General features: G+C 37.8%; 1 protein-coding gene across 1 annotated transcript in view; it reads right to left on the bottom strand.

Moving 5' to 3' along the window:
• Positions 1 to 2,600: 2,600 nt before the first annotated feature.
• The window catches only part of LOC103712344 (Leucine-rich repeat (LRR) family protein), a 31,503-nt gene continuing 22,599 nt past the window's right edge, over positions 2,601 to 11,504 (bottom strand). The window contains exons 8-9 of the mRNA XM_008798840.6: positions 3,259 to 3,330; positions 2,601 to 3,174 (exon numbers count right to left, since the gene is read on the bottom strand). Coding sequence (XP_008797062.3) covers positions 3,129 to 3,174; positions 3,259 to 3,330 — 118 coding nt within the window. The 3' untranslated portion in view covers positions 2,601 to 3,128. The remainder of the gene's footprint in view (positions 3,175 to 3,258; positions 3,331 to 11,504) is intronic.

The following is an 11,504-nucleotide window of genomic DNA, read 5'->3' as shown; positions in this document are numbered from 1 at the left end:
ATCATGAACGGCTCTAAAGATGATCCCGAATCATCGCACGAGGTATCAGAGATATCTTCCACACCTCTCAGACAATATGCAACCGAGTTCTATTATGTCAATTAGCTTAAGGTTTTTGATTCTGCTTTTGGTGGTTTGAAAACGGGAGACAGACCATGGATCTTTCCTCATTCAGGTGTTGCGCATAGAGATCTATGATGAGGAGGCTCTCATAACAATAGGCCTCCAGTTCATGAGAGCTTGGATGTAAGGTCCATAATTTCAGTAACAAATACTGTATCGATTTTTTATTAGTTTGATACGGTACACTCTTGTATCGAAATAGCTCTCTAGCTATTTTTTTCAATTTTTATCTCGGTACGCTCCGATACAGATCGGTACATCTCGGTATAGACTGGTACACACCTTAGTATGAATTGGTATATCTTGGTACAGTGTTACGAAAATTGTACTGACTTAAAGTTAAGTTTCGTACTAATGTTCTTTTGGTATAGTATAGTACACCCCATTTTGAGCGGTACGGCAAACCATGCTTAGAGGTGATGCTGCTAATATGGACATCTTGGAGGGATTTGTTTGTATATTATGGTAAACGTGTCTCACCATTTTGTATTTAGTGCCAGGAAACAGTTGTGACCATGTTTTTTGAGTCCCTCGAGATTTGAGGATGCGACCAATAGAAGTATTAATTCAATCCCAAGTTCAATCCCAAGTTCTTATTCTTTTCTTCAACCCTAAATTAGGATCAGTTTTTTTAAAAAAAATACCGAAACAAAAAACCAAATAGGAATCTTGGGGAAACTGACAGAATTTTTTTTAGATGACATATCAATTACCATACTTGTGATAGCACATTGTTCCATCCCATTTGCTTTTACTTTTAATTTTTTTTATTTCCTTGTTCTTGAACTTTATTTTCAAAACTAATTATATAATTTTTTAGGTTATCAAGAGCATAATGATCCAATATTTTCCAAGTAATGGTTTATTTTCAAAATTAATTATATGTTTTTTAGGTTACCGAGAGCAGTTCGAATGATCCGATGTTTCTCAAGTAATGGTTTTTTTTTGGTCGTGAGGAATGGGAACCGGAAATTATTTTTCCATTTCTAGAAAATCTAATCATTCAGAATAGTTAATCTAACTCTTGTGTTTGAACAAGTGCAGCTAATATTTAGAAAATAAAGCAAACTTGGTAGCGTGATAGATAATATAGTATTGATATGAGATAGACTTGGCTACATTAGAGTGCAACTCTGCTCAAATCCGATCAGGTCTACACTGAACGATAGAATCCAACATCAACGATTCAAACCATTAGATGTGATTTACTATTTTTAAACTACTTGCACAAAAAATTACGTATTTTAAACAACCTTAGTCTATGCATTACATGGTCAAGAAATTAGATAGTTTAAATAACCAAAAACAATACATATTTTTTACCACTTATGCATAAACCAAGGATCTTTAAATTATATAATTTTTTATGTGAAAGTAATTTAGAGACAATAGTTAACATCCAATAGTTTAGATTATTGGGACCCTATTGTCCGATCTAGATCTAACCAAATCTAAAAAAGATTCATTAAAGTGTAGCCAAATCTATTTCTCATTAATATATATTTATTAACACTAATCTTAATACTAAAAAATAATGCAAATATAATTTTTATAATATAATGACATAATTTTAATATGATATGTTATAACACTCATAGATAACAAATCATAATAATAATATACTATAATAATATATTCTAACATACAAAATAAAAAATTATTGTCACCTGAGCACATTGCCTGGAAAACGATAGCCCCTTGAGTATGGTTTTATCCTCTCTTTTTTCATGAAAATTAAAAATACCATGGGAGTTAGCATTTCCATGACCAGAGGAGTAATTGAACATGGAAATAGACTGGATAAGAAACAGATACCCATTCCCATTCCTGCAAACCGAACGTGGCCCTGCCCTGCTAAAAGATATCATGTGATATTTACTCCAATGTGCAGTAATGGGACTTTCCCAAGGAAGCAAGATGGAAATATGGGTGCTGGTGGAAATCTAAATCATCAATAAAGCTCATGTAACATATTTTTTTTTTTTTGGCTTAAGAAAAGAGGAAGGGAGGAGGAAGGGACAAACCCACCCCGCATAGCAGTCCCTACTCGGCCCCCACCCCGCCAAGAGAATGTTTGATGCGGGTAGAACTGACCGTTTGTTGGGCATGCCGGCCGTTTTTACTCGTACCCTCCCCTCATCTATGAGCCCGGCTCAGTCACCTCTCTGGGCTTCGGCTCGAACCCTCCATGTAAGTACGTCACACCCAGCACCACCGAAGCTACTAGTGGACCAATAAGCTCTCTCATCCCACGTGTCCAAGCGGGGAGCATGCGGCCTTTTCATTTAATCGACGCCCGCGTGTCTCGAACTCGGACCACGCGGGTGGAAGTAATGGCCCAATTCCATGGAGCTACCACCGCAGTGACATGTAACATAGTTTTCACCTGTGGGGAGGATTGAAGGGGTGGTGGAAAGAAGAAAAAGAGGAGAGGATAGGTGGGGGCACCTGAATTGACACATGCCAAACAAATCATAGCCAAACTAGTTACATTGTAAATATTCTATCATAATTGACACATGCCAAAATTATATTACAGGGGAAGAAAAGAAATGAAGTCATGAATTCTGATATTCTAATCTCCTCCAGTTGATATTCTGCTATCAAATGATGCACACGCATGTTGAACAAATGAATCCACAAGTGCATCAATTATGAAGTATAAACCAGATACCAGACTTAATTTAAGAATTAGTTTACAGAAAACTATAAAAAATACAACAGGGCTTGGAGTGAATTTGAACTCCTGCTAATTTAGAGGGCAGGAAAAAAGATGAAACTAAATTCATGTCGCATATCCACAGCAATATTACATGTACTAATTGCTTCTGCGGAACATTCTAGATTCCTCACCTCAAAGGAAATTTGGTCCTGGCAGCCTGTTGTAATCTAGCATGAAGATCTTGACGACTTCAAATATTTGGGAGAACAAATGAATGTTACGTCACGTATTGTAATGAAGTATTGATGTATCCTATGCCTTCGGATGAAGAGACAAGATCAACTCATGAACTTGGAGGCAAAGAAAGGAAGGGATTTCCAGGGACCAGCCTAAAAAATTAATCAATCAGGTGTTGATGTAATATCTGAGAAAAGGGTGATCCATGAGGATGTGTAAAGAAAGGAAGCACTCACTTAATGTTTAATCCAGGTTTCCCTAATAGGTTGGATGGAACTTCACCAGTCAGATTATTGTTCTGCAAGAAGCTGTGAAATAAAATTGAACAAAACAAGGCAAGCAAAGAAGTCAGAAAGCATAATATTGGTTAATGATTATAAAGTTAAATATCAAAGTGAAAAAAATGAACTTTATACACATATCAGGACAACGTGAAGCAACTCTAATGTGAGTAAAATCTCTCAAAAAAGTTCAAAATAGATGCACTATCAATCTGTCTGCTGAATATAATGAAATAAAAGGTGCTGAAATGCATCACAATATTTCCAATGAAAGTCGATGTATGACAAATTGCGCTCTTGGAACCAATTCAACCATTTAGGAATCATTTTTGACTTTATGGACCAAAGCTCCCATCAAAACTTGATGAGTTTCCTTGATGCATACAAAGTACTTAACAATGCATACTCTCTGATCAAATGCAAACCAGAGATCCAGCAATGAAAAGTTTGAGTTGACCTCAGTGGTCATAATACCACCACTAAAGCTCATAGGGACAATTTCTTAACCATTATACAGAGATAACAATGCAATAAATAAGCTAAATCTAGATTTGTACGGGCATTCATGTGTAAAACCCAGCAAACTAGCCCGGTCCACATGACCAGCCCAGAGGATTTGGCCCAAACGAAAAAAAATCGCACGTGCCGCACACATGCGAGGAGGAAAGAGGACTCCCAATGGGAGTCTTCTTCCTCCCAAGTTCATTGGATGAAACCTGACTTCAGGCCGGATTTCGATGGGAGTCTGCTTCCTCCCAAGTTCATCGAATGGAACCCGACTTCAGGCTGGATTCCGGTCGCAACCGAGCCTTATTAGAGCCCCTCCCGGTCCCTCTTCCACTCCACCAAAGGTTTTAACCTCGATCAGAGCTCAGTGTTAGAGTTTCTCTTTGGTTTTTCTCTCCGAATGCTGGCCGCTACCAATGCCATTGCCGCCGAAAGCTAGGTAAGAACCTGACAACCTTTGATGGACTCTTCTTCTCTTTCTTCCAGACTCCTTGGAGCCTCGATTCCGCCGGTGATCACCGGATTTTGGCTAAGAAGGGCAAAGCCCTATTTTTCCTTACTTTCAGAAGTTCGACCCTTCTTTTTCTTTTCCAGCTATTGTTTGCCATCGGTGCTCGTCGCTGGAGTCTTCCCCCGATTCCCTATAGCAGGTGGAAGCTATGGCCGACATTTCGGCTGCCAGGATGCTTGGTTTCCATGGTTTAAGGGGTTGATACCCTTGTTTTTAGATTGATTTAGCATCGCTAGTCGCCACCAGCTACTAGCCGCTTGTTGGCCAACCATAGGTGACCGACCCCAGGCACCACCTTCAACCACCCTTTTGCTCTCTTCCTTTTCTTTGGTTAAAGAGAGAAGTTATACTCTCTCTTTCCCTTCCTTTCCCTATTGTGTTTCTCTCTACTTGGGCTTTCCCTCTCTACTCTCTCTTTAAAGGCGTTAGCTCTAGTAAGGGACTCCTTTCAGTGATTTTGGATTGACCCTGGTGAAGGACCTTGATCCATGGTTGTTGGGCGGCGTGCCAGCCCCCACCTTGGCTCTTTCGAGATATTATTAGATTTGATCACTCCTGATCTCTACTGGACCACCTATATCCTAGTCCAAGCAAGATCAGATGAATTTCACCTTGATTGGACCGACCAAGGTGGCAGGTACTCCCACTTGGTTAGTCCTATAAGAGTGTTGGAATTTAAAATTTTATTTTGAAAATATGATGAATTTTTAATGAAAATATAAATTTTGAATATTAGCCTCTGAGAGAAATTTTTAGAATTGATTGGATTTGTTAATTGGATTGCGCTCGCAAGGTATGTAATGTAACCCTTTTTCTAGATTTATCGGCAAATTATAAATATTTTCTTAATCAAATTATTCTTGATTTATGAACTTGATGTGTATTTTATTATTATATATGTCTTTTTTGGAATATTGTAAGATTCTTGATCGAACGTATTGACTATGCTCAATTGATTTTGATGTATGACTTTATGTACCTTACAATTTAGAATACTGAACATGATTTTGAGAAAAAAAGTTTTGCTTTGAAACAAATTTGGACTCGCAGCCAGACTGTTTTGATACCTTGCCAGTGGGTTTTGTACATTGGCACTTCAATACCCTGCCAGTGGAGTTGTATATTGGCACTTTGATACTCTATTAGTGGGGGTCGTATATTGGCATTTTGATATCCTGCCAGTGGGGGTCGTATATTGGCATTTTGATATCCTGCCAGTGGGGGTCGTATGTTGGCACTTCAATATCCTGCTAGTGGAGGTTGCACATTGGCACTTTGATACCCTGCTATTGGGGGTTATATGGTGGCACTTTGATATGGCCATAATTCATTAATGTCGCGATGAACTCGATATTTTAAAAGAAAATGATTTATGAACGAAATTTGAATTTTAAAATGATTGGATAGTGTTTAGATTTGGTTTTGAATTGATGTACTTTGTACACTTAATTTCAACATATTATTATTATTTTATTGTTTGATTTATCTAGCTAAAGTGTTCATTGTTTGCTGGGCTATTTGGCTCATTATTTAAAAATTCACTACTTTTACGGATTCGGAGAATTAGCTTGATTCGGGGATTTGTTATGGAAGAGCATCTAGAGACAAGATTTTGGCACCTTTTTTAGACTAGATATTATTAAGGTTGATGCAAGATTTTCAAATATTATTGGTTTTGGTGAAACCTTCAATTTTTGATCTAGTTATTTAAAAATATTAATTATCTAAATCAAGGTTCGCCATATCGGATCCGGTAGGCGTATCGGTCGCCTACCAGACCGGTACAGTTTTGGTTCATTCCGGAACCGGCCGGTACGAACTGGCCCGCTCTTCTCCGCTGGAGTCGAAGAAGAAGAAGAGAAGAAGAGAGAGCGCAGGGAAGAGAGGGAGGGAGGAGACCCATCGCCACCATCGGAGAGCCGCGGAGGGGTGGCAGAGGCCGGGGGGGGCGGCGGAGCCCACGAGGGGGCGGGGGAGCCCACGGGGGCGCGGCCGCGGCTTTTAAATTTGGAAATTTTAAACAGGGTGCCGACTTCACTTAAAAATTTCCAAATTTAAAAGCCGCAGCCACGCCCCCGCGGGCTCCGCCGCCCCTCCACGGCTCTTTGATGGTGGCGACGAGTCTCCTCCCTCCCCCTCTTCCCCATGCTCTCTCTCCTCTTGGCCTTCTTCGTCTCCGGCACAGAACCGTCCCGTATCGATTTTTACTGCTCTGGCGTACCAGTTACAGGCTGGACCGGTTCGAACCGACCAGTACAGGCCGGTTCGTCAGACCTTGATCTAAATTTATTTCGCTACTTGTTTATGATATCATGTTGAAATGCCTTGCATGCTTGTGCTGAGTGCTCCCTATGATTAAGGTCTGCAATCTCGGTACTGAGTATCGTATTGGTACCTTATTGGTTTGGTACGATACAATATGATACGGTACACTCTTGTACCGAAATAGCTCTAACCATTTTTCTTATTTTTTATCTCGGTATGCCTCAATATAGGTTGGTACATCTCGGTATGGCTGATATGCAGCTCGGTAGCCTCGGTACGGGTCGGTATACCTTGATACAGGTCGGTACGGGGCGGTATGCCTCGGTATGGGGCGGTACGGGGATTGTACCAACTTCAAGTTAAGTTTCATACCAGTTTCTTCTTGGTATGGTATGGTGCCTGATACGGGGCGGTACGACAGACTATGCCTATGAGTATATGGTGGTTGCCACAACCCGTAGCTCGTGATCTTGGGTTGGGAGCATGACATCATGAATATGTGTCTATAAGTGCATCCTGGAAGGACAGCCATGTGAATGTATATATGATGAACCAGAAATTCTGAATATCCCATACTTGACATCCAATAGTCAATTACATATTTACCACAAACAACATAAACTGTCAACATGACAAGTTGAGGCTTATGATTTAATTATGCAAGCAAAATATGGCTATATGATAAATCCACCAAACAATATCAAGTTTTTGCCTGCTTTTCAAAAAAGAAATGGCCCTAATCAACTAATCCACGTTGCAAAAGGTCATTCTTGCATAAGCCAGCTTATTACACCACAAAGGAGTTGCTTGCAAGAGAAGGCTAACTAATTATAGATGCCTATTGATAGACTCAGTCAGGTCTCTTGCTCCAGTGCCTATGCTTTGCCCTACTTCTTTGACACCCATGAACCCCCTCTTTGATGAAGCATTATTAGAGTTTATCATTTCATGTCAATTTTATTTAATATATATTGTTCGCACTAAATGTAGGTATACATAAATAGACACATAATACACAGACACAAGCCATAGTATGAGTATTCTTTTAATTAATTTATTATCTATATTATTAAAAAAAAAAATCTTTCTAGGCAACACAATTCATATGTTCTGCAGGCTCTGCTTCCTGCTCTTACCTGAATTCACTACCGCTCCTATACTTGCTTAAGATAAGAATTACAGTTATGAGAACATATGATTCTTCTTCTTCTTCTTCTTCTTCTTTTTACCTTCACAACGTTATATATCTAGCAAATAACCATCTGCTTTTATGGCTTCTTAGGTTAAACATAGTCTTAGAGGGCTGCTTGAGAATGCTCAACATACATGAGTACTGACTGGACATTTCTATACCTCTCACTCGAACTCCAGCCATGCTTCCACAGCAACAAATTACATCCAAATTTGCAATGATAGTATAATCTGCCTTTGAAATTTTTCTTACAGATGACCAAGCCACTTACCTCAGAAACACTTTAGACATTTATTGTATAACATGTAAATTCTCACTGTAGTTAATTTTTCATGCACTCAAACATGAACAAATGGATGTGGATACATACACACGTACATGCATGCACCCATGCATGAATCGGTATTTTAAATTAGTTAAATCTTGGACAGATGGTAGATACAGATCAAATACTTCAAGAAAGTCATCCACTTTTCATCCTTATTACAACATTACTTTGGATAAACTCTTATTTCAACCAGGTTATGACATTCCATGAGTGCTTGGCCTATACCTTAAATTATTAAGTGGATATGTTCAAATTTGGGTCATAATTCTAGAACCAAATTAAACTTAATTGCGCCTACAACATACTGACAGTAAAGGATTCTGTTTCCTCGTGTGTTTCCCAACTGCTATATGATAAACCATCCGACCACCCTTTTAACTTGAAAAACCACAAACCAATGAAGACATTTTCCATTGTGAACTGAGCATTGCCCCAACAGTCATACCCCTCTACCTAACCAGACAGGAACAGGTCCAACTCTGGCTTCCCAAATATTTAGACCTGACTAATTTAAAATAATGGTGAATGTCCCTCCCTTCTTAAAAATATTGGTAGCTTCCTTCACACTTGAACAACAAATAGGTTAAACTCTACTTGATATAATAGGTTAAATTGTATTGCAACTGATAAAACTATAAATATGCACCAACCAATGCAATATTAAACTAAAATCAAGCCTCATTCGATTTATTAAAAATGACGGTCTTTTCAAAAACTTCCAATTATCTTCCAATGACTCTTCCCAGTGATACGGATCATATGACAATGGATACACTACCACAAGACCTTCATAGATTCATTACAAAAAGCGAGATGTTGGTTTATAAGAGATATGAGGCCTTAAATAATCTCAAATGTGCAACATCTATACTCGACAATGACCATATGATGCTCATTATGTCAAGAATAACAGACCTCAATCCACTTGATGTGTGTTAATTGGTCAAAGCCTTCTCTATAATTTTTCAAAAGCTAGAGGGTACTTTACAATTGAGCCTAAACCAAATTAATTTCAGTTGCAAAGAGTTCATCAAATATGGGAAATCATCAGTAATAAAATCTCAGCAAGTATCCAAATTCTCTAAGAAAATATGGTCTGAGACAGGTCATAGGTTCCTGCAGAATCCCTCTTCCAGAATTCTCCTTTTCCCACTAGAACTACAGATATCTCCTTTTGCTCGGACATTGCGTGTTCCATCTATTTTCTCAGAGGTGACACTGAACATAGTAGCCATGTTAAACCCTTGGCTCCAAGTATCAATCACCACGCCTCACTTAGGTGGAGTGAAATACACCAATCCGAGTAAGATATGTTCAGCATATGTGATCGAGTCAAGTCTGACTAGTTAAGACTGATGCTAGCTCCAATCCAGTTCAGGTTACGCTTTGTGGTTTATTTCCCAAGAAAAGATTTGGTAGTATGTGCCAAATTCAATGGGTAACAGCAGATTTTGTGGTTAGTTCCCGTAAATCTTTAATATTCTTTGTAATTGTAGGGTGGGGGCTAGGTTTTGGTCTATAAAGGGTATGCCTCTTGTGAGAAAGGTATCATTAGATGTAATTATTAAATTGAAAATTTTCTATATTCAATGAAATTTCTGATAAGACACTAATACCATATTCACTGAGGACATCATTAGATTCTCATCTACAAATCATAGTGCAGCCAAGAATGTGGGCAAATGCTCACGTACCCAATTTGGTTGCATGATGATATATTTATAATAGATGATTCCACCACATGTTCTAGTATAACACTAATTAATTTAGATGTATTAGAAAAGATTCCCTCCTTGATTGAATATTACAACAGTGGAATTGTTGATTTGTGAGTGCTACAATCTTTTCTTCCAAGGTTTAGAACTCGGTTTAGGTTTCGATTTTGGTTTGGCAGTTTCAGCAACTTCACTCTGAGTTTCAGAGTTTTGGCTAAAATATCTAGGAAAAAAATCAAAAAAACAGATTTTTCATCATTTGATAGTTTTAAGTTATCTAGGATCATAATTTGTTTTAAGCAGTTTCAATCTGTAATTAAAGTATGTTGAATCTGCATTACTTATATTACATAAATGTACTAACCTTTTAAGTGAAATATCAAACATCAATCAATCAAGCAAAAACTAACAAGATAAATATACAGAAGTGTAAAATAAATTAGGTTAATGAATTCAATACGACATACTATTGCAATGTTGAATCACACAAAAAACAGTACTTACCATCATTCGTCACAATATTGGAGGGCTTGTTGATAGAGATTAGGATAAACATAAGATCGTTCAACACCAATCCTCCAAAATGTTATGAAATATTTTATTTTTTGTATGTAAAAGTATTATTTTTGTAAAATATATTATATTTATTTGTTTAGAATCAAAGTACGCCATATCGGTACCGGGCTCCGTACTAGTGCCACCCCATTACCATGTCGGTATGCTCGATATGAGGCCAATTCAACATACCAAGTGTCGGCACACCCCCCTACCACATACCGATACCAAACCGGCATCGTATGGTACGCTTCGTAGTTCATACCGTCCGGTTCGGTACAATATGGTGTATCTTGTTTAGAATAATCTTTATAAAGTACTAAAACAAGGATCATTAGAATCCCTGACCATTAAGAATTATATTTATTGTGCATCATTTTTAATTCAAGAAACAAGAAAATCCACTGAAAATTTGATAGAAGTACTTAAATAAGCACAGAATTGACAAATATATGATACAAAATAAAAAGAAAGTTTTAGAAAAATGTATATGGCTAGTTTTAACTAGTTTCTGCCTAAACTGACCGGCATTGCTGAAATTGGATACCAACTGGTCAGTTTTGACCGCAATTCGAAACTAGGGGTCAGTTTCAGTTCGATCGCAACTGAAACCGATCAATTTTGGCTGAAATTAATCAGTTTCGGCTGAAAAATATAACCTTGACTTTTCTTTGTGTAATTAGTATGTGCACTCTCCTTTGTATTATGACCATAAACACTTTCCTTACACATAAAAAGGTGGATTTCCAATAGAATTTAAAGTAAGCCTTCTGATTATCAACCTTTCACCTTAATTATGGAGGTGCCAGCATCCAACTTTAAAAAATAATGCATCAATCTTGTTAACAATTTCGGGATGTTCTTAGGGTTTTGTGCAATTAGCATGTGCACTCTCCTTTGTATTATGACCAATAAACACTTTTCTTACACATAAAAAGGTGGATTTCCAATAGAATTCAAAGTAAGCCTTCTGATTATCAACCTTTCACCTTAATTATAGAGGTGCCAGCATCCAACTTGTAAAAAAAATACATCAATCTTGTTAACAATTTCTGGATGTTCTTAGGGTTTAACTTCAACTTAGATGTTGTTGAGCCCCTGAGCAAATGACTCAAGAGATTAAGTTAA

This window comes from Phoenix dactylifera, chromosome 12 (genome assembly GCF_051530095.1).
Source record: "Phoenix dactylifera cultivar Ajwa chromosome 12, Ajwa_hap1_PhDact_Kaust_v1.1, whole genome shotgun sequence".
Classification (NCBI taxonomy): Eukaryota; Viridiplantae; Streptophyta; class Magnoliopsida; order Arecales; family Arecaceae; genus Phoenix; species Phoenix dactylifera.
Note: the sequence above shows the minus strand (reverse complement) of the source record. Positions and strands in the feature narration are given on the sequence as shown.